The sequence below is a fragment of the Apis cerana genome, linkage group LG6 (assembly GCF_029169275.1).
Source record: "Apis cerana isolate GH-2021 linkage group LG6, AcerK_1.0, whole genome shotgun sequence".
NCBI lineage: Eukaryota > Metazoa > Arthropoda > Insecta > Hymenoptera > Apidae > Apis > Apis cerana.
The window spans coordinates 7807470-7832857 of NC_083857.1; the positions used below are offsets into that span (position 1 = coordinate 7807470).

General features: G+C 36.1%; 1 protein-coding gene across 2 annotated transcripts in view; it reads right to left on the bottom strand.

The window, feature by feature from the left end:
* LOC107995194 (uncharacterized) overlaps nucleotides 1-25388 on the bottom strand; it is a 109250-nt gene that overhangs the window by 73185 nt on the left and 10677 nt on the right. For both annotated transcript variants that reach the window (XM_062076195.1, XM_062076194.1), the window contains exons 2-4: nucleotides 13694-13723; nucleotides 7518-7620; nucleotides 4512-4755 (exon numbers count right to left, since the gene is read on the bottom strand). In XM_062076195.1, coding sequence (XP_061932179.1) covers nucleotides 4512-4755; nucleotides 7518-7620; nucleotides 13694-13723 — 377 coding nt within the window. The remainder of the gene's footprint in view (nucleotides 1-4511; nucleotides 4756-7517; nucleotides 7621-13693; nucleotides 13724-25388) is intronic.

Consider the following 25388-nt stretch of genomic DNA (forward strand, 5'->3'; position numbering starts at 1 on the left):
TCGTTCCAACAATCGTCGTAAAGAATCCATTTGCCAAGTAAAATTATTCCACACGAGCAATTTGTCATACATACAATTTCTAAGTAGTGGCCAACTTACTTTATATGCAGATCGATATCGTCGAGTTTCCCGGCGCCGTTGTAACTCAAATCGAATCGTAAGGAAACCGACGAACGATTTTCGAAAATTATCGTTAATTATTAATCAAACAACAACGAGAACATTATCGCGTGAATTTGCAAATCCACGGTGAAAGGTGTTCGAGATGTATAAAATCGTGGAGGTCGGGTTTCGCACGGTTTTTCCTTTTTTCCTTCCTTCTTCTTTTTTTTCTCTTTCTCTCGACAATTAATCGGCCATTCGATTTCCACGGAAACGAGCGTTTTCCTTCCAAATATCGAATCGATCGCCGGCCCACAAAGAGAGAGAAAGAGAGAGAGAGAACCGATATTTTCGCGGGGAACAATGGGAACGACTTCTGTGACCGCAAACGGAACCTTTCGCGTGCAGACATTTCGTTCTTTTACGAGTTCGACTTCCACCACCACCGTGAAACTTCCATCGTATCCCCGACGACCGATTTTCTCCGCATAATACCCCGAGACCGCGGGCAACCGCTATGGTGACAGCCAGCAACCTCCCTGTCGGAAGTCCGTTTATTGTCGGAGATGGAATAAGGTTTTAGCGAGCGATTTAAAAATAGCTTCAACGCCGATTCAGGGAATTTTTTAATAAATCCGATATAGCGGTTTAAAAAAGTGTAAATGTAGATAGGCGAATATCGTAGGTATTGTCTTGTCTAGCAATTTCTACCAATTCTTTGATTGTTATATATTGAAATCGTACTCCGATCTAGCATCTTACTGCCAGCAAATTGGATAACCTTGCTAATAAATCCACTAGATTCCCCTCAGTTTTGTGTAAATGCACGTATCACGATATACGCAATATATCTCTCGATGTAACGCAAACAAATCATTTTGCGCCATGATTGTGTTTCTTCGCGAGAAAGAACAATGGCAAAAAAGAAAAGAAAAAAAAAAGAGAGAAACAACTAATCAACGAGCGAAGATCTAATCTAATTCCAAGATCGATTCGTGACAAATAGGCTTGTTATAATCGTTACGAATAAAATTCTGTGTTTGAACGATCCATTTAGACGTATTTCGCTATATATATATATATATATATATATATATATATATATATATATATATAATAACGCAATACATCGATCTGATTTTCACCATTAAAAATGGTGATTTACCTTAAAAGCTATCATTGGTATGTTTCTAAATCTAATTCCTCCGACTCTAAATACGTTTTCTCGATTGTAACTTTTTTTTTATTAACCTCGCTCGCCGATAGAATTATCTCGAAGCGAGGGAGAAAGTTTCTCGTGAGAGAAAAGGAAAAAAAAAGGAAACATTGCAGAGAACGAAGCATGAAATTGTATCTATCCACGTCCAAAGGTATTCCGCGTAATTACATCCGCTATCATATCGTTACTCTTCCGAATTAACAAGAAACTGTACGAACGTTATCGATATACAGGAGGAGAAGATGGAAGAGATAGGGGAATCGGAACGGGAAAGATCGAATCAAATGTTAGCCGCACTCTCCAATTACCGATGAATCATGCTCAGAATAAAACTGAATCGAGAAAAATTCTCGACCTAATCAAACGATTTATAAATGTGTTTATATTCGCGCTTGAATCGAGACGATGAACTTCTTCCTATAGCAAATTAATTCTTGGCCAATTAAAAATTACGATTCGTTATTATAGGGATATTTTAGGAACAAATCTAACCTTTTGTGTAATCATTTATCATTCGAATGTAAATTAAAATACGAGTATTCGGATCTCGATTGAACGAATGTACAAATATTTGGATATATATTATGAATATAAGTGAAGAAAAATATGAAGAGATCGCTCGAGACGGAATTCGATATCGGTGCAATTTGAAATTCTCTTTCTCGCCTATTCTTTATTATTTTCCTTCTATATCTAACATCCTGAACTAAGATTCGCTTTTAACCGCAAAATATCGTAAAATATTCTTTCCTCGATCTAATATATATAAAATCTACTTCTGAAAAAAAATAAGAGATCCGATTCGAAATTCTAACCTAAACCTAACCTAAAACTCTAACCTAAAGTCTCTAAGATTTTCATCCAAGGCATCCTTTTATTATTCATCGTTTTTTCTTTTCTATATTGCTTACGGTTCAATATAACATTTCCGACATTCATCTTCCACAAATCACAAATTTCATAAATCCACGTAAACGTTTTCTACCCGTTTTCTACGAGCATCCAATTCCAGAAAAAAAAAAGTACGAGAAAAACTTACTTGAGATTAGAACCCAAATCTTCTAGTCAGCAATTCAGAACTTTAAACTCACGCCCAAGATGTTCTCTCGCTTATTTCTCATTCCTTTCCTTCTCCATATCGCTCGCGGTTTTTCACGGTATAGCATTTTATTTCTCGAGGCGACGAACACTAGCCTCTACCGGTAATCGTATTATCGACCGGGTTGGACCGATGCACCAGACCAATCAGGTGCATGGACGACATCATGGGGGCTAACCTAAAACTCGTTACACACATCCATCGAGCGTGCAACCCGGTCGTCAATTGATTTCGAGGTTCGTTCGATGTGTAAACACTTCTGTTTCAGTTTCATTTCACGTACGTTTCGTACGGCGGGCTTCGCGAGAATATCAAGTCGTTTCGATGATCCACTCGATGCCACGCGCGCGATACCCGATCGATCCGGAATGGATCAACACTTGGGCGAAATAAACTGGCGCGAATCAAACGGCCCGTGTAATCGTTATGTTTCTTTGAGCGCGTACACTCTTATTCCCGATCCTTGTTATTTGGTTATCGATCTCCGAGATTGGTTTAAAACGATTCATAAATATGTATTAAGCTGTTCGAAAAAAGTACTTTTCGCATTTTTGCTGTAAGTCGACAGTTCTTAACCCGTGATCTGTGAAATTGTACGATTGAATTTAAAATTTCCCGCTTTTTATTATAATTAATACAATAGATCATCTTGATCAAATCTATTACGATTTCTTGCAAGCAAAATCGAGTCAAAAGTGGAATCAAGTTTCTTCTTTGATTTGATTTAGAAAAATATTTTCATAATATAATAAAATAACACAACATTTCGAACCACTCACAGTTTTTGACCAAAATATTTTTCAACATCATATTCATGAGAGATGGATCAATGCGAAATCCCTCGCGAAAACCCACAACAACAACGTATCGTGTCACCGATCTATCAATAGAATTTTTCAAACCAGACATTTGCAGTCGTGTTCTCTCTCTCTCTCCCTCTCTCTCTTATTTTTTTCTTTTTCTTTTTTTATAAAACGGCCTTCTCGATCAGTAACACTCACGCGATGCCATTTAAACGGATGCCAAGATACCATGTATGTGTATATTCCATGCCCTTATTTTGCCACACTTCCTTTTTTCTTTCCTCACGTTGTAAAATCAAGCAAAGTTTATGCTCAGTGGAGCGCGATCCCGCGGTATTTACGGGAAAAATCGTTGGAAAAATAAGGGGCGGGAGAAGGTACGAATAAAAAATTCGCGACGCTTTTAACGCACCTATCCTCACACTGGAGTACCTTCGAATCCTTCGCTTCTTCATAGATAAATGTTACGAGATTTCGTTGTAAAAAGCGTATTCGAACATCTTCAGATAGAGCCGTCTCTCGTTTGAAAAAAGCTTCCCTTGCGCTCCAAGTTGAAATACGAGGATTAAAGGCACAGGGCTAGTTAAGTCTTTTCTAGGAGTAGTTAATTCGCTGATATCCACTGATATTTCGTTGGAAAGAAAGAAGCAACTATTTCAAAGAATATTTCACTATTGTTCTATTGTAATATAATATATTAAAGCGAGTCACTGAACTTTTTCCAACATTATAAAAGATGGAGAACAGCTTTCTTTTCGTTAATACGCTTATATTTATCTTGTGCTACTCATCAAAAATTAATATCTAGTATATAGAAAACCTTCTATATTCTTGTCAAATGTATCATGGAAATGATTCGTTCGTCGTTCTGGAGATATTGACACTTCAAAATCTTTATTCGTTCTATATCCATAGATCAGAAGATATTGACTGGCGAAACGTCAAGGATCGGGAACACGTGGTAAATCTCGAACAATACGAATCTTCGTTTCGCAAAATTGGTAGGTTATTTTTCTCTTATATCCTGGCGAAAGTCTCGTTCAACACGCGAACACCTCCATCGCGATAAGAGGATCACGTGCACGTGATGAATATCGGGACACGCGCCTCCTAAAATCGATCCCCGAATAATACGAGAGCCAGCTGGGATGCTATGAGACTTGGATGACCAACCAACGTTTTGGTCAAATATGAGGAAGGGGAGGGGTCGTTGCATGCACGATGTTTAGAAATTAATCTGCAGGGCTAAGGCAGAAATCTAGCTGGCTACACGTATCAATTAGTGTACCGTGTTGGTGAGGTCTGGTGGCTGTGTGTTGCTGTTCGTGTCTCGCGTGCTGTCAGGAGGTGTTGTGTGTTCTTGTTCTTGTTTCCCCGCCGTGATGGTTGTATCGTGGGACTGCTTAGACGTTACCTCATTCATGTAGGACACTTCTGATAAGGGGACGTAGTAGTAGCCCAGGAAACGATCCCACAGGAAACCCTTGCACCAGACCTCGACCACAAGGCCCGTGTTCATGTCGTTCGTCTCGCTGTAAATAAAATAAAATAATAACGAGTTTAATTAACGTAAAATGGTGATAAACAACGATCGAGGGAATCGGTGTTCGATTCGTGTACAAGAGAAGGATCAAAGGTTAGAAGGAGAGGATTAGAATCGAATTTTCACGTATCCCTGAGACTATGGGATTCAACGTTTAAACGTTGGACTTGGGGAAGCAATTCGTCGACTGACTGGAAAACTTAATTAGCCCGAAAGATCCTGGCGGATCGGAAGATTCGAATTCGAATCACGAATCCGAGTGACTCGACCCCTTCCTTTTAAAACCAAAGCGCAAACTCGTCCCTTTACTCCCGTTGTCGTTCTATATTCGATCCCACGCGTTGCCGCGTAATCATTAAATAATCAGAAAATCGTCGATCGGCAAACGATAAATACAGACTCGAATCATTCCAATAATTCGCAATTTGCTTAATTAAAACAAACGAGGTAAATTCGTCCGTAAAATCGAAAAGGGGACGAATGCAATCAGCCGATTCTTCTCCACTATTACATTTCCTCCCATCGATCGAACAAAGAATAGGGGCGTCGTAACAGCGCGATCGAATCGTACACATTCTAAATCGAGATACAGATCGATCTCGCATGCGGAGCGCATCCTGGGCGATTCTTATTTTCGGCAGACGGGGTGGGGTGAGGGTACGTTTCGTCGCACAGGTTAAATAAAATACGATTTTAAATGGGCCGCGCACGCGGAGATGGGGGCGGTTGGTCGAATGAAAAAAGTGGGTTAAAGGTTCGCAACTTGGCAACTCGAGGATTTAACGGCGCCAGTAAGGATATTTCAGAAAGCTAAGATCCAAAATTCTCCTATTTCCTATCCTCACGAGTCCTCCCGCGATTGTCCTCCTTATATATTTTAGACGGTCGATCAATAGAGCTGGTCCGTGTGCCCTCCTCTCTCGACGTCCACTCGACTCGATCTTATTTCAACGAAACGAAAGATCCTTTGGAAACGTAAATCCGGGTCTACGCGTCCCCCTGTTTTTCGACGCGAATTGTGGGAGGGAGGGGGAGAAAAATTCGTTAACTGTTTGTTCCCCCGAATTGCACGTGTGTCGATACCGGAAATGCGGATCACGTTGCATAACTTGGCACAACTTGATAGACCTTCGTTCGTCTTTGGAAAATTTATTCTACGTATGTGAATCGACGAGTTGCGTGGGGTGTTTTTTTTTTACGAATCACCCCTGTATCGAATTCGAAAGATGATAGTATTCATTATTTTTGCTCGAGTGCTTGTTTATTAAAAATTTTTTTTTCGTATCGTAAAGATTTCTTCCTGTTTCGTGATCAATGAATACTTTTTTAAACAATTAGTAGATGAGTAATAGTTTTATTACTAGATGAAAATTTACGTTTTCATAATCACGATTAAATAAATGGAATCTAAAAAATTTTGATCAATCTTTCAAATTTTGTATACATTTATAATCCTCTCATAAAGGTATTTCGTTCCATAATTCCAGAAGATCTCTCAAATTGATCTTTTTTTTAACCCGAATTTTTCAATGAATCGTTCTAAAAATACAACGAGACAAATTGACAACGGTCCTGGTGAACGAAATCGCGCCGCACCGTCCACAAATTACCGACAGATTTAACAAACACGTATAATTGTTTCGAAGCTCGTTGTTTATCGTCCCATCGTTTATTATCGAAATAAATAAACACTTTTTTCAATGAATTTACACGAATATATTTGTATCGATATCGAGAATAAAATCACGAGCAAGAAGGAGCGTGATTTCATTGAAGAATGTAAAAGTTCCCGGTGAATAAAGCGGATGCGAGAAAGAGAAATGGCGGGACAGGAGGGGGAGGATGAGGAAAGAAAAGGGGGATGGTATAAAAACCGGGCTAATAATAAAGAGCAGCCGCAAATACTCGAACAAGTTACAACCACCATCGTCCCTCGTTTTTATAAATAAACAGATCACATTCCACATCTCCTCCTGCCAGTGTCCATATCCTGCTCGCTGATAATATGATAAAGATGCACGATGGAAAAAAAAAAAAGGAAAAACCCATCGACAAAATTATTCTAAAGCATAATTATACTGCGCGTATATAATTATATAGCTCGACAAAAAGCGAGAGATCGATACTCGAACGAGAAAATATCACGGGGTTGAGGGAGAGAAAAGGAAGGAGACGAAGGAGAAGACGGAGGGAAACGGAAATGGGGAGAAACGATTAAAACCGGAAACACGACTCGTTAGATGGGATGATCGCGAGTGTCTGGCCGGTTCGGTTTGGCTGCACGTTTGTTTCTACAAGGTGTCTCGTAATTTGAATTTTATTTTATCGTCGTATTTGTCATATTTATCGCGTTTTAAAGGCAAGGAAATTGTCTTTGCTTTGTTGTTCCTCGCGATAATTCATATTGATGGAAAAATTAATATTTAAAGGAAGAAATAAATTTTCGTACAACGTGAAATGCCAACTCTCAAAATATATAATAAACAACACGGTTTAGAATGAGGTTGGCTGGATAAATTTTCATTCTCTATTAACAATCCAATATTACAGTTCATTTATTTTTCTATTGATTATGGATTGAATATGTAAAAGATTACATTTAAAGTCCAGCAAATATCCACTTGTAACTTATATTACTTACACAAAATTTAAAACACAATTATATAAAATATTTCTCGATAAATTTTTCAAAATAGAAGAACATATATATATATCGAATTAACAAAATTACAAACGACAAAAGATACTTACAAAAGAAAGTCTTGCTCCCAGCATGGATTGGCCCCTTTCACCGTGACTGTCGTCGACTTCACATTTTGCAGCTTCAGTGTTACGTACGAGTTGAATTGTTCCGCTGAAATCGTTGCAAATCGGTCTTGAATCGTGTCCACCGCCACGTAAAATCGTTGTCACCTCCACGAGCGAGAGAGGTTATGCGACTCCCGATTGATCGTGCAAAGAGGACGAGGCGCGTAAACCGCCTCCCCCCGTAAAAGAAATCTGTCTCTCGCGGAAATGGAAACGTTGACGTTGATAAATAGGCCGGGGACCACGAGGGGAGGGGAGGGGATGTGTGAGCATCAAGGTATCGGCCGTGCCATGAAGCAAAAATTATTTACGATCGGATGAACCGGGATTTATACCGCGTTACCCAATAAATTAAACGTTTGACCAAGTAACGTTACGATGCAGCGGTTCTCCGTTGAGTCGCGTGGGAGGTGAGTCGAGATAATATTAATAAATTTTTAACTCTAAATAATTTTAAATAATAAATGAAGCGCGAGACGTGTCAACGATCAACGAATGATTCAAGGGGATTTTTAAGAGGATTTTTGGTAGAAATGCTGTTCCTATTTTTTATCGTATATATGATGAAGTGGTATAAATAGAAAATTACGATTTAAATGGAAATTATTAAGAAATAAGTAAGGAAGAGAGTTAGAGTTATCGGCCTGTCCGTATAAATTTGTATTGTAATTAAAGTGATAAAAAGAGCACGTAATTACATTCCTATAAATTATAATATTAATTTTATCGTCATTGTTCTACAGTTAAAGTGACGAGTCGAATGTCCACGATTTAGAATATTAAATAAATAAAGTAACAATTTCTTCTTTTGTTGGACGAAATTATTCGAGTCTTCGGTTCTCATTCGTTGAATTCATACTTTCGTTTCATATGATATGAAAAGATATAATGTTTCTTTCTTTTTATTTTAGAAAAAGACTGCGAAATTACATTTCTACTATATATTCCCAGAGAATGAAATCGTCGAACATCTTTAATTTAAAAATCTTTTTAATTACCGTAACGTGTCTGCCACGCGTTTCCATTAAATATGTGCGCACGACTCGAAAAATAACAAAATATTCCTGTGTCGACGAGGACACTTTTATTCCTCGCCAATCGAAAAATCGTAGCTCGCTTTATAACGAATATCCTGAACGTCGTTACGATAACATGGGACAATTAAAAAAGTTATTTATAGAAATTACTGACTTTCAAATATTTTCTATAGAATAGTCAAAACGAAATAGAAAATTTAACGAAATAATCCTGGAAACTAAAACAAACATAAGACTTATGAGCAACTTAATTTTACAATAATAACTTTGACAATGATTGAATGTAAAAAATAACAAAAATAAATTCCATTCTCGCTTCATCTAAATGGAAAGTTAAATTATTCGTAATTTATAATAAATAGATCATCTCGTATCATCTTTATATTCATTTTTTATTAAGTATCCTGTGTAATTAAAAAAAACGAAGAATTATTAGTGTTAATATTATTCAATGATCCCTCGAAAATTTAATCTATTTAACAAACCGTTGAAAAATATCTATCGTTGAATCGATATGAGGAGGCACGAATAGTATATAAAATTGTAATATTATTTCGATTCGAATCCGATCGTTTCTCAATTTACCATAGATACAGAGAGTCCCATTCGTGGAAAACGGGGCAGACGAACCGTAAAGGTCTATAAGCTTCATCCCCGTTGTCTGTCTATGAATATATACATAGGCTGCAAACTCTCGATAAAAAGCACGCGTCTCGATTTTACGATGTGCGCTTCATACACGGCTTATGTGAGAATAGAACTTTTAGCCACGTGCCAATGAAGTTATTTTCACAAACGGTGATACCTAACTATTCTATTTATTCTAGATACTCGAATCATTAGAAATTAATATAAAAAAATTATATCATTGGATAAGAAATTATAATTTGAATAATTTGAAAATAAAAACATTAAGAAATTAAGTCAGGTAAAATCATGATTTGGCAATGAAAAAAATAGAAAAAAATTTAATTAAAAAAAAATTTATACAGGATGCATCGTCTAAACTTTATTTATCACTCGATAAACTATATCTCCAATAAAAACTATTCTACTGACAAATAGGATGTAAAAATAATTTCTTTTAAATTCTTTGTACAAAAAAATAAAAATTATTAAAAAAATCTTAAAGTCAATGATGATTACTCGATTCTTATCATAAAATATCACAAAGCAGAGAGCAACTTTCATTGTTAAGAAATATTTAATTACGTTTGACGTAATTGCTTTTCAATGTGTTATTAATGATAATTACGGTGGCTGTCGCTCAAAGTCGTACACACGAACACAAGCCTGGACCATTTCGCATGATTGAAACTCTTGTTACCGTCTTATTTCATCCGTTTCCAGCGGTATATTGTCACGACGAAGAATGACTCGTTCTGATTTATGTGATATATGGCATGACATGACGACGTTCAAAATAATTCCTCACACATTCATTCACACGTTGAAATGAATTTCTTAATTTAAAAAGTGAACATTACTGAAGTGAACAACCTTAAACCCACGTGATTGTTTTAATCTTTACCACGATCTTTGAATGTGCTTGTTTTAATTTTTTTCGATTATTTTTAATTATTATGAGGATCAATAGCGATATTGTAATAATGATAGAAATATAAGAAAAGGATTGAAAACAATATATTTCAAAATAATCTATATAACGATTAAAATTGTTATAATTTTTCAACAAGCTTATTTAGACACAAAGTTCTATTAGAAATAAAATTGTTTATCTTTTTTCTTCTCTCTAATTCGTTGTGTCCCATTGTACTATTATTATATTGTATTTAGTATTGAAAATCAAAATTCTCGATCGAAAATTTAAAAATTAATAAATAAAAATAATTTCCAATAATTAACGAAAACTACTTCAATTAAATAACTTGAAATAAAAATATAATTTTACATTAGGAATAAATGATCTAAGAGAACAATGAACTTGCAGATGCTGAACGAAATTGTTTTAAAATTCACAGCACGAAGACAAGTGTAAGAAAACAGATCTTTTTGAATTCTTAAAGTCTGATATCAAACAATTCAGATAAGGAAAACAGGATTCAAATAGCTTTGGATTCGTGCGACTGCATACAAAGATACTCGGATCTGCAAAAATCGAACACGAATAAATTTTTCCTCTCGATATATAGCAACAAAACTTAACTTTACAAGACGTGTAAAATAAATTTAAAAAAAAATACGTAATACGCTCATATAGATTCTAAGATTTCTGGGAAATTCTAGAACTGATTTGGCTACAGAATCTATCTGATTTTATCAACTATAGATGTACTACTTGGCTTCGAGATTACTTTAACTTAAAAAAAAAAAAAAGAAAAAAAACACGTGGCTACGTGAAGTGATAAGAAAAGAGGACCCACTTATCACTTACTGCAGATTGAATCCACTTATTCTAATTGGATCAAGAGCCCACTCAATATCAAAGACAGCATAGTGCCAAAATCTATTTGTATCAAAGAACATTTTGGTTCTATATATCGTTCTAATTTATGGTTTGTTTGGTGTCAATAGCCTTCCCAACATCCAAGATTGAAGCTAGAGGGTGTTTGTCACCCAGATTAACAAGAATCATTAGCAAGTCAAAGACCTTTATGAAGAGCGTAAATTGATCTTGAATAGTGGTAAGTTGGAATAAAATGTGGATACTTGAATAAATAAATAATTAAATAATGTAATTACGAATCTTAGAATCAAGCGAGAGACTAAAAAAAAAATGTTCAAATTAAATAAATAAATTTCGAATCAAAGGAATTTTTGCACGAAAATGCTTCTTGTTATTCAATGATTTTAGACTGCATTTTGAATGTTGGAATCAAGTAAGAGCCTTTTCTGATTAAGAACACGGCAAATACGTTTTATTGTTAATAACTCGAGATAAGATTGAATTAAACGAACTATCAAATAGTAGATGTATTTGAATGTTGGAATCAAGTAGAGACTTTTCGCTAAGAAAATTTTGGAATTAAGTAAATACTCTTGGAGTAAAGGAACCTTGGCACGAAATACGTCTTACTTGTTCGTGCCAAGTTATTTCTAAGACATTCCAGCGGAATCTGAAAATAGGGATCTAGATATATATCTGAGAAATTTCAATGTGAAACTCGTGTTACGATATTGTTTGAACAATGGGTATCATAGAATATGAGAAAACAGCGTTCTTCTATCATGTGAAGTAGCCATTTTGCTTTTATAATGCATTACTTCTTTTGTTCTGCTTGTCACCTGGCACAAACTTTTTTATCGCGACAAACTTTTCAAATGTTGGCCATTATGCATAGCTTGCCACTTTTTTAATATTACTCTTGCTCTATTTCGGTACAATGTGCAACTTTTGCTGCTAAATATACTGTAGAATCACTTTTTTTTTGCTTAGCGCGAACCCACTCTCGCTCAATTTTTTTCAATTCAGTCGCTAAACTTTGCAATCCCGACACATTTTTCTCAATTCCGTTCCATTATTTCATCATTTCGTTTTTTTTTTTTTAATTATTCGATTCAAATAATTTCATTTTCTTTTAATTATTAGAGATAATTCCGTCTCCTCTTAATGGATAAAATTAATCAAAACATTATTCTCTAGGTTCTTGCGAGAATACATTAAATTTTATATACGTGCCAATGTCTCCACTTTTAAAAATCAAACAAACAACATCTCTACTCGTGATATTTAAAAAAAAAAAAAAGTGGATGAGTTTCTCTAATCGAAATTATTCGCGTACACAATACCATTATCTATTACAACGTGACATGTATAGACGTGTACAAGGATTCTCACAGTCGCCATTCACGTACACGTGGCGATGTCGTTTCCGGGACGCGAAAAACACGGTTGATACGAATGCAAACTTACTGAAAGTCTCAAGGCTCTTTTCCATTAACAGGAGGGGGAGAGGGTGGAAAGAATGGCGCGAGGCGCGAGTATCGTAACAGGAAATTGCTCGGATTTGAAAAGTTTAAACGTCGTTGTTGTAAAAAAAAAAGGCTCTCTTTCTTCTCGAGTCTTTGTCGAAATCGCTTCGACGAAACGGGGAATCGCGAATTTCGAGTTGGGCGTTAAAATTAAAAAAAAGTGACGCGACATTGCGATTTTTTGAAAAAAGGAACTATCACCGCCAACACCGCGGATGATAAATTTTCACCGTATTTCCACCGTATTTCGCGCTCGAGCATTTCCAACATGGAATCGCGTGACGCTCCCCTTTCCCCTCGCTTTTCACGATACACGTAATCGTCATTAGCCGTTCTATAATAACGAAATAGTATTCGAAACGGTATTGACGCGGAAACGAATCCCCTGATTGCGGGCAAACGATCGAATGAGGAAGATCGAGAGGAGAGGGGGAGGAAAAAAGGCATAACGATCTACGATCCGAGCCCTGGATCTGGGAGTGAAGTTGCGATCGATGGTTGCGAGGCATTTGAACTCGTGGCAAACAATTGGAGCATGGGTTATTCGCGAAAACAAAGAGAGCCAAAGATCGGTAGAAAAGAAAAAAAAAAGAAAAAGAAAAAAGGGGGAAGGGGGTGGGTTTCGTAGAAGTTGACAATTCGTCCCGACGAATGGTCGCCGCGGAAAAATTATTTCGGCATGAACAAGAGCATCGCGATATTCCGGTTGAGGAGTCGCATAACCTTTAACTTGGAACCGTTCCAATCGGTGTGCAACAAATTTTGCGCAAACCTCAGAACTGGAGCGTGAATAAGGGCTTCCCCCGTATCGATTCTATTTCAATTTTTTCGAAAAAAAACCGATCGAAACCGCCCAACTTCTTCCTCCCTCGCTTCTTGATTCGACTTCTTTTGATCTCGAGCCATCATAAAGCGAATTAGTTAAACAGTTAAATGAAATATGATTGAGAAACGATCGAGGAAGTATCGGAGAATCTGGTGGCATTCGACGTTCAAACTCTTGAGAATTTGCACACTGTAATTTTCAAAATTTACGCTCGTGGAGGTGTTTCAGGATCGATCCGAGGAACGATTGAATCAGAGATCGTCAGTTGCTCAGTTTTCGATCGACTTCCTCTTCCTCCTCTCTTTTTAATCAGGGATACGAACCTTCCTCGCAGACGAACCGCGCTTTCTTCACTGAAACAGAAAGAGAGAACACACCGCGTGAATGGAAACGTATTACTGTTGTTTACATTATCGTATAATATTTAAAAGATAAATAATTAACAGTTTCACTCCTGCCCAACTTAATTTCGCTGAATCAACCGCGTGCAAAGCAAAGTCCATAAACGGAATTAAACCAAGCCTCGATTAAAAGCATACGTACGCCGCACGCACACCGTTCCTGGACATTCGGAATAATTAAAGCGAGAACTGGGTTATTCCGCTTATTTGTCTTAACGCAAACGAGTCGATCGGGTAATTTCGTTTCGACAGGAATGAAAGGTTCACATATAGTGAGGATATGTTTTATTGTAAAATATTTAACTCTTTAACGTTATTAGGGATAATTTCTTCTTCTTTTTTCGTTTAATTGCATCACTTTCCAATCCTTGCCATTTGAAAATTTTCCAATTTGAAAGAAAGAGATTATAATCCAATTATACGTGTTGAAGCTTCCGGATTAAAATTAAAGAAGAAGCGAAGAATTTGATTCGAGGCGATAAATGATAAAAAATGACGAAACCTTAAAACCTTCCCTAATAAAATCTTTACGGAGCATCGATTCGATTATCACAGATGAATCTAAAATTAAATTTTCTCTATTATTCTTCTGTACACGCCGATTCTGATATACTTGAAATACCGGGAAGAGAGTTATTCCATTCACGGAGGGAGGATTTTCGATTTCATGGGGAAAATCGCGAGACTTGGCTCGATATTCGAGGCTCAAAAATAGGCAGCCACTTTTAAATGCATCCCGAAGACACATACGCGGAAATTGAAGCCGGCCGAATACGATCTCGACGCTCCACCATTTTCCATTGAGCATCATCCACTATCTGAATAAATCAATTCGGCCGCAATTCACGTGCGCGACACTTCAACGACAATGAGCCCGCCTTGAAACGGCTTCCATATATGCATTTACGTAGGAACAGATAGGAACTGAACACGTTCGTGCACTACTGGCACGCACGCTGCCATTCGATCAAACTATTCGAACGCGGGAAGGGAATTCAATTTCTTGTAGAGTAAGGAGCCTGTAACGACATATAAAACGTACTTGACCAACTCTCTCTCTAAGAAAGGAAAGAACGCCAGTTAATCGTATTATCCGTATGAAGATTTGTAATTGAAGGATTTGTGATTCGAAATGATCTTAATCTTTTATACACCTCTTGTGTACTTCACTCTTTCTTTTAACTCTTTGAGCTATTAACTGAGGTTTCTGAAAGGAACATTTATAAGAAGAATTTTTTGTATAACTTTTTGAAATATCGAGAAAAGTTTGGAAGGGTTAAAGATAATTATTGTTCGATACTTTTATTTTTAGTCTGGTCATTAATTGTAATTTCGAGATACTATAAATATAACATTTGTCCCAATCTGTTACTGTAATAAATAAATTGAATATTTCAAATTTATATTAATTTATTGCCACTTTTTGTAACATATTATCTCCCCGATGATTAGAAATTTTAGATCTTATTATATAGCAGGTAATTTATTCACGCAATAAAAGTGACTTGTACGAAAAACGATCTTGGATTTGAACTTTGAGAAACACCTACACAGAGACCTTTGCATTTCTGTACAACTATTATGTTATTTGAACAGAGATATGTTATCCGAACATACACACACGTGCATTCTGTATTTCCACGCTTCTTCGTACCGGTGTAACATTATTTGTATATTGTCATAGTAGGCGTACAACTTGGAATTCCCAAGTTCTTCTCCTACCTGTTGAAACCAACATACAAATAACAAGATATAATAATAATCAAGAAACAGATAGTACACCCAATTCCGTGGACTTATATAAATATCAAGATTACGCTACAGAACAACTAAGTTTGAAAAGTAAATCCATAAAGGGGGAGTTTAAGTGTGCCTGACATTTGACCATTCCGTAAAGGCATCATCGAATCGATCCATGGAAATGTAAATTCGCCACGTGCCGCCTTGCCGGCTGTGTGTTAGAAGATGGTATGAATCAAATTTTACATTCGAATTTCTGCGAATAGAATATATATTTGAGATAAAGATCGATATTTGAAGATTTCCAAGATTCACTTTTATCACTTTTTAATCGATACTTTCCATAAAAATTGTTTAATTGCTCGTATAAAATTTTATTTTATCCTTTATTTTATCTGTGATTTGGGATTCAATTGCGTGAAACATGCCGCATTTCAAACTTTGCCATTTGATCAAAGTAAAAGTATGCGAGAACATTACGTGACGTTGTATCGATAACAGGGAGCTGCAACATTGTTGTTTCGACATATTTTATCGAACAATAGCAGCAGGCTGACAGCCTGATTAGACTTAATAAGATTCAAAGAGACCTCTAGATTCACGAGTATCCACGCGCGAATTATAATATCGATCAAAATAACGTACAATTGTTACACACAAGAAAAAAGAATCGCGTGCATGGGAACTTTATAACCCCTTTGCTTGCTGTTGTCGGTTTAAACATTCCGCTAAATTTCATTCAAGTTGATCAAACAATTGGATTATGCAACGATACTTCTGACGAATATTTAACTATTAAAAAAATTATATTTTCCAAAAAGAAAATAAACGATCGATTAAACCCGATACAAAATAACCTGAATAATTCATCGAAGGATCCCACATATCTCGTAAAAACTTGGAATAAGTACTTAATCCTTTTCGCAACCCTCCCCGATATTTCGTCAACGACGATCAGAACAAAAATAACAAAATAAAACGCTTCGCATAACACGTGAAAAATTCCACGAATTCGTCGATCAAGGCTTAATAAATCGAGTCTCTAACATCTAAATTCGCCCCTTCCTCATATCCATCCCCTCATCAATAAACAGAGATCACAAATTCGCCCAAGATACAGAAATTTCCGTCCGAAATGTAAATAAGGGTTCGAGAGATGCACCACCTTTGCTAATCTTTTTTTAATGAAAAGGGCCTTAACGAAAAGGTCACGATGTGCATACACATATATCAGCCTCGTTTACACGAGGGTGCCGTTCGTACTCTGCCTTCTACCAGTGCGTGCACGTGGGTCGGTGGAGGGGCAAGGTGTTTCCAGCAACGAACGAACACCAAGGCGAGAGGCGATTTAAAGCAATGACCTGTGCTAATAAATGTCAGACAATGCGCTAGGAATCTATGCGATCGGCCTAAGGTTTAAGTGGACGGTTGGAACGGCTTCATCAAACCGTTTGTCATGGTCCGTACACGCTCACACCGACGATAATTGGTCGTATTTATCCCGTCATGCGAAAAAGTGTTCTTGTTAACGACGGAGGGGATGGAATGGGTTCTTTCCACTTTTTAATGGAGCGAGAACCTCCAACGTCCCTAGAATCGATTGCGCGTTTTTCATTGCGTGTACAGAGGGAGGGGGAGAGTGTTTTTATGCAGACGAGTGATGGAGTGAGTAATGGCGATCAAGTACGAGATAAGTTGGTCAAAGAAGTTTGTTGACCGAGTGTAAGTGGGGAAATTAATCTTGTCAAGACGGAGAGGATATATTTTTATTGTGATTGAGAGGGGGGGGGTTGTAATAATGATCGGGTTCAAGAATAAATCAATGGAAGAAGTTTGGAGAATGGTTATAGTTGACCGATATAAATTATGAAAATTAATTTTCCTTGTTGGAAAATCGATTTTGATGATGTTAAATATGAAACGTTATTGGATCGTGGGATATGAGAAATGGGAAATAGAGATACGAATTATCGAGTCTGATAAAAATTTTTATTCCTTGTGCATTTAATTGCGATGGAGATTCGTATGGGAAGAAAAAAAAACACACTCATCCGATGATAGAAATTTTAAAATTAAATCTCATTTGTTTTCTATGTCCAGATTGAGAAGGAGAATGAAATGGTTATACTACTAGTTTCTTTCTACTATAGTTTTGCATCTTTATGTTTCAATCTTATCATTTTTAAAAATAATGCAAATTATATTTAAAATTATTGTAACAAGGAGAAGAAAAGTTGAAACATGGACGATACAGTAGTGGATTCCTGCAGTAGATGAGAGCCAAATCTACCCTATTTAAAATATAAATTTCACGAGCTCGATCTAGATAAGAAAAATAAATGGGTCTCAAAAATAAAATATAGAATCATATCGTTATAATCTTAATATTTACAAAATACTAAATTACTTTTTAAAATTATATAATCTACGAGAATTAAAATTAATCTTGCTGAAATTATTATTAAAATTCTCGTAACCTAAATATATTATATAACTTTTTTGTAACGAAATTCGTTCCAATAATATAAAGGAATCTCTTATTTGGCGACAGAACGATCGAAACGTATGCAGTTCCAGTTTCACACGGTTCATTAAAATAACGTGTTCCTAATCGTGCACCGAAAAATCTCGACACTAATTCTTAACCCAATTTCAGGGTTATATATACACTGAGTGATACTTTGGACGACGTAACAACGAAGTTTCACACGATTCCTGGAAATCTTAATTTCCCAAGCGCATGAAAGCCGAGAGTTAACAAGTTTCGTTCGATTCCATCGATCCGTCTTTGCCATTAAATTTTTCGTGTCAAACGTATGGAAAGACAAAAAAAAAAGAACGTATTAGCACGTTAATTAAACACGAACAATTGTTACATTTTACGCTTTCATTATTTTATTATTTGTCTTTAGTGCATTTCTTTTTTAATACGCAATTTCTTTCTTTCTTTTTTCTTTTTTTTTTCTCTAGTGTATCAATAATTCAACAGTTTACATTTTGATACAAACGCAGAAATGAAAGGGGAAGATTAAGAAAGAAGGTAAAACTTTTTTCTGACGAACAAAATATTTCTCTTCGACGAACTACCGTGTCGGGGGATAAAATTCATTGCACATTGTTAGAAATCTTGGTAAGAGCAACACCTCGATAAGATGACCTCGTGAGGGGGAATAAATAATTTAAAACAGCTCGTGCACGACTTTCCGTCACGACTGTGTACACGAAGTTCGTGACCAGTCCATTGCCAACAGGTGCATATCATTTAATTACCTTCCCTTTTCGAAATTAATTATTCTCGGCCGCTTAAAAAATACCGGACTTCCTCTACATGATGCTATTTGATAGCTACACAGATTGGCGGGCAGCCAGATGCGATTTAAAACTCAATATGGAAAAAGTATGAGAAGAAAGGGGAAAAGTTTTAACCGAGTATTAAACCGAGTTTAAAAATCATGAAATCGAACATATGTATCGAATAATCAAAAGTACTTGGACATTCGTACGCAATCATCGGAATTTTTATAGAAGAAATGCGAATAATTGATTAATCGAAAGGAATGGAATAAAATGTAGTCGAGGAATTTTGAAACATGGATAATATTGGATAAAAAAAAATATGTGGTGAATCGATTATTTCCTCCTCATGCTTGAAATTATTTCTTCTACAATTTTGCATACACGTTTAACGAATTATCCGATAAACAAATTTCCAATAACCCAAATTCATCCACAACTATAAAATTATATAAAAAAAATATTGTAACGTAAAAGCACAATTGATTCGTATGTATATAACGATATAAGAATTAAGAATGATAATGAAAAATAAAAAAAATAAAAAAATTACATCTATCACTGTCGAAACTTGATTAATTATTTGCTGAAAATTCAATGGAAAATCACAACAGATTGAGAAATGTTCACCAAAAACATTTGAGAAGCAAAACAAAGAGTTCCGTTTAATGGAGAACAGGAACAATTATTTTGGGATAGATTAAAAGTTGCCAAGTGGGTTAATTGTTGACTCGAAAGCGAAGATTGATCGAGTTTTTGTTTGCGAATCATATCTTCGCACACATTGTGTAAAGTAAAGTTTGTAGATTTGTTTGCCCGTTCTAGATTGAATGACTTCTCCTCTCACAGAACATTGACCACCGGTGCAACAATAGCAATGGCGAAACCCTTTTATAAGCTGCGAACCCCGCAAATCCGTGCGCGTGCAATTAATAAAACAACGGATCTCGAATTCGCGTTATTCTCTTGGAAGACGAATTTTCCATTCCGTTTCGTTTCAACAATCATCCCGTTACAACCATATACCTCTGCTATTAGAAATTCTGAAGAAAATTTTGCTTGATACGATTTTTCCCACGCCACGTTTACACGCCTTTCCCTCCTAATTGCACAAATTTTCATAATTACCACGTTTATTATTCAAAATAACGGAGGTAAGCGGAATACATCTCTCCCTTCCAATACTGCATAGAATGAATATTTTAAAAAACGTATTCCGACGAACCCAGCGAAAGAAGAAGTAGCCACACAGAGAACTCGAACGCTCCCGCTCCTCTTTTCGCTTCTTTTTTCTTTTTCCTTTTCCCTAACTTCACCCATTCAAAGAAGAAAGAAGCTCGGCTACCGTCTGCTCTACAGGCTAATCTCGAAAGCGAAGCGGAAGCGTTGTCGAAACGTGGTAAACTAAAAGGCAGGGCGAGCTCACGAAGTGGGAGAGACGTATATAACCCGTTCCAAATAATGGCCGAGAAGCGTCAAATTCCATGGAGAACGCGGAGAGAGGGTCCCCAGTATCGTACGAAGTTGCACGGCGCGTGATGTCTTTTACCTTCGAACAACTCGAGACAATAGGCGTCCACGTATGAATACCAGACGAGAAGTTCTTGTCGGTGTTCTCGTCGACATTGTGCTCCATTGTATCCATGTTCTCCACCCGGGGAGGCACGTCCCTGCCGCGCGCGTGTTTCTGGCCGCACCGCGTTGTTAATGGGATACTTTCCACCCCATACTTTTTTCACCCACCTCTCAATGGCACGAAAACGCGGCGCAAGACACGTCGCGCGATCCAACGACCCGTTCTTTATTTATAACTCGCCTGTATCAATCCTTTGGTATTAATCCTCCCTGAACTTTGAGAAATAAAATTGTCTTTTTATCCCGTGTCGTCGATTTCGAGATATTGCGTGATTTTTTTTATGGTTTAACCGAGTTAATTTCGAAAGAGGGAAAATTCGTGGAGCGATTTTTCTTTCTTATTTTTTGTTGCATTTGGAGGGTGTTAAGGATATATATAGGTGAGGGAAAGGGTGAAATATGACACGTAAACTCGATACGTTATCGAGCCTTTATCATAGTGGGAACGATGAACGTCTTTCTCGAGAGCGTGATGCTGATCGATGACAGAACGTTCAAGCGTTTTCGTCGAGGATTTTGGATATCCTGGAGAGGAATGACCCCGATATGATGGATAATGAGGATTCATATTGATGAGAGAAGTGTGACTGGAAGTTGATTTTGTATTCGCCGGGAAAAAAAATCTCTTTTTTAAAAAATTGTCTCGATTCGTGAAATTCGTGGCTACGTTATATTCCTATGTTCAAGTAAAAGCGAATAATTTGCTCGGTTATGAATTAAATTTTACATTTACATCAAATGATAGAAACAAAATTGCGTTTAACTGGATAAATAAATATACCTGTTGCGAAAGGCAGATGGTTCTTCTTTTCTCTTATATTTGAACTTATAATAATTATTCGTCGAATGTGTTTCATTGGGAATATATAGTATAAAATGACGCTTCAAATTAACATTAAAATTACCATGATCTATATTATTAGAATTAATTAGATAGTTTAATCAACTTGATTTGACTCGATACTCGTTTCAAGTAAAAATAAAATGAATTGAATAAACAAAAATTCGAAACCCTTTTTTCAAACCTGTTCCTCTCTTTGTCACCGCCAAGAGCACGCTTGTGCTCGAAACAAGTTTTCAAAAACTTGTCAAAGTTGAAAACGTGCAACAAGGAGATTCCTCTCGCAAAGGAATTCTTCTTCGAATTCTTGGACCGACCGTTTTTTTTTACCAGACACCAGACAATGAAAGACGAGCGGAACGCGTTCCTTTTCCAGAAAACATTCCATATTTCCCCTATCTGGTTTCTATTCCAATAGAAATGTTATTCGCGCATTCTCCCTTCCCCGATAGTACAATCGTACTGTAGACGTCTGGCATTTCGATGCTGTCATTCATCGATGTTCATTACAAAGAGGTAAACGCAAAAGGAAGAAAAAGAAGGAAGAGAATAATACGGGAAGAGAAATTAGATCCGTAAGCGTACCATTGTCGTTGTTTCCTTATGAAACAACGATGCGTCTTTCTGCAGTGGCATGACGGCGGGGTTTACGGCCGAGCCGCGTGTGCCAGGCGTACCAACAGTTCCGCACGATTCGTTTCTGGTTGGAAACGTGTGTGCGCGCACATGCACGGGGGAAGGATATGAAACGGCTCGAACTAAAAGGTTAATGAGGCGATATCGAAAGAAGATAAAGACCGTGGTCTGGTTAGATAAGCGATTGATTTTCAACGGAGCCAATCTGGAGGAAAGTCGATAAATTCTAGGGAATTCTAGTTAAAAATTATCACGTATATCCGTGTATCCGTGCGTGTCTCGCACGCGGAAGATAGGGAAGACGTAAGAGCAATTGAATGGTAAATTTTTTAATTAGATTCAATCGATAGTAACTTGTATTATTATTATTGTTATATTATCGATACTATGGTTATGGTATTGTATATAATTTATTACGTACGTTTAATTTATGCTCGATGAATTTTGTGAAATTTCATTTCCTCCAAAATATTGCAAAAGTTAATTTTAAACGCTGAGAACACGATGTGCGTTTCGCGATGTGGATAAATATTTTCTTCTCTAAAAAATTTTATTGCAATTGCATGTCGGTCATTCACTATTGATTGATGAAACGGATAGGAAGAATTGTTCGCGCGACAATTATCCAGGATAATAATTCCTCTTTAACTCGGAAGATTTCAAAATATACCTAAAGAAAATTATAGAATTACAGAATATTATCGTCGAACTAATCTGGAATATACAACGAAAATAAGGGCGCAAGAGCTAATATTTAATAAGCTCGTTAAGCTTGGCATAAGCTTATGCACAAGCGTGATTGACCTTTGAATTTTCTTGCGTAGTCAGACGCGGATTTAACGAGAAAGAGAAAGAGAGATTCATCGTAATTATCTCTAACAAGACATTAGGAACGAATCAAAGGAGACTTCGCACTTGTGCGGAACAAATTAATTACTTCCAACTTACTACGTACACCGATGACGATCTTGGCTACGATTCGTTCCCGATGAAATTATCAGTAGACGTTAATTAAGAGCGATTAATAGAATCAATAATACGATTCGCTCGTTGCATTCCTAAATGATTAATCGCGAAATTAATCGGTCATATCGTGTCGAATCATCGAACATTAAACCGAAAGCATTACTAGTACCGTGTATCGAAAATACTATCCATATTATCTTCAACGTCATACTCCATGATATTATGTAAAATCGATACTTTTGATATCTTATATATATATATTCTTTAACATCGTTTTCTCGTCGTTTTATATTTCAATGAGTTATAAATACGCGTTAAATATTTTATAAAAGTTTGACAAGCTTTTTCATCGGATTTTTAAATTTTTAATAAAAGAATATGTATATTAATATAACGTGATTCACCTGGAAATATATATATTTTATATTTTAGTTGCATTAAAATATTTTCAAAACACGTATATTTTCCGCAAATTAACTTGGACATATAAATTTTCAAATTTGCTCGGCTGGGCTTAATCGAATTTCAAACTTCACTTCACGAAAAATCAATTCGTCCAAAATATATATAGTTATATTGATTAAAGAAAAGAAAATATAGATATTTTTAACAAATTTACAATATAATCGTGACACGATTATATAAACGATCATATAAAAATCAAGTCAAATGAAATGAAATAAAAATCGAAATCTTAAAATCTCTTGATCTTTCCCAAAAATGTTTTTCGTGTATCATCCATATTTAAACCGTACAATCCATAATTATACATTTCCATATAAATCACACATTCTGTACACACATTATTGCGTTGCATTATTCAATCGATACCGATCGATTTGGATATTGACGAAATTGAATAGAACGACAATTAAAGTCGTTAATTCTAATTTTGTCATAATTTTACGTAACGCTATTTCGTTATAAAATACCAATATCTCTTACGTGTAAAGACGCATAATCGCTGTCAATATACCCAAACGATGTCTCTTACGTAACATGTGATTTGCATAATATGTTACGCGGGTATAAACACGTATATAATGCACGTGTATCCCGATGAAGAAAAAAAAGAAAAAGAAAAAGAGAAAGAAAGAGTACAATGAAAGAAAACACGATCCATTGTAAATTTCAATGAAATCCAAGTACAAAAAGGCTTTGAGGGGAAGGGGAGGGGGGAAAAACGAAGTTCCATTTATTGCTACGAAAGCTGGAGGAACAATCAATGGCTATAAATCCGATTCAATAGCGTTCTAAATGTCGCAGACACGACGTATGAGAAAGATAAGATAACTATATTTGCGATTACGGTTTTTCTAGAACCACCCTTAAGTGAACATATGGCTTTTATTGATGCGACATACATATTTTAAGAAACGATAAATTCTTCGGTGGAATTGGATCTAAGAACTTTTTATTAATTATCTGGTCTGAAATTTATTTAACGAATTACTATAAAATTCGAGAGAATAAGTCGAGAGATGTAAATAAAATTGGAACGAATTGATGGAACGAATGAAGTTGAGGGAAAAAAAAGACGAAAGAAAGTTAAAGAATACGAATAATTAAAGGCGGATAATTGTGATTTTATTCTTGAATTTGAATTTTTATGTTTAAAGAAACACAGAGGGAAATAATATATCACGTCGAATCGAATTTCCAAGATTGCAGATATATGATGTCTTATTCCTTTTTATCCTAAGGGTTCTTAAAGTCCCTTGGAAACCAATAAAACTCGCCACGTTCCACCCTCGATAAAAATCAAACAGTTTGATGCCCTCGAATAGGATTCTAATTTATTCAGGATTTAACGTCTAGTAGTAGTTACAAGCGGTTTCTCCATTTCGTGGAGAATCTAAAATCCTTATTTTATAAAATAGAAGAATATATAAGAAGAAAAAAAAAGAAATTCCTCTTACATTCCTCCTATATAAAAATATATATAAAAATAAAATCCGAAAATAGTCCAATCACGAAATTATCGTTTCCTCCATTTTAAATTGCGTATACATTTTCCACGAAGATAAAAAAAAAACGAGATGAAAGATTAATCGAAAACTGTTCATTTCCTTCTCTCTATCTCTCTATCTCTCTCTCAAGTAGCTTCTTAGACTGATATAAAATCTGGTATCTCTATCCCCCTACCCCCTCCCTCCCATGTTGATTTGAAAAGAGACGTAAATCAAGACCGACTTTTATCCGTCTTCATCCCACCGTAAAATCCAATATCTCGTATGCGAAACTTTACGATTTTGCGCGAACTGATGAGGAACCGGTGTATAATCGATAAATCTTTCGTCTCCTCGAGTGCAGCCCCCATCAATAATGCGGATAGAAGGAAAATAAAGCGCTCTTTACTAGCAATAATAAATTTCCCGTGAAAGGGAATTTTTCAGGGCTCTTTTTTTTTTTTTCTCGCTTTCGTTAATATTGGCCGGTGGCCTCGTAAACTAAGACAAATCGATATCACCGAGTTGCTCGTGTATCGCGAAACACATCGCTCTC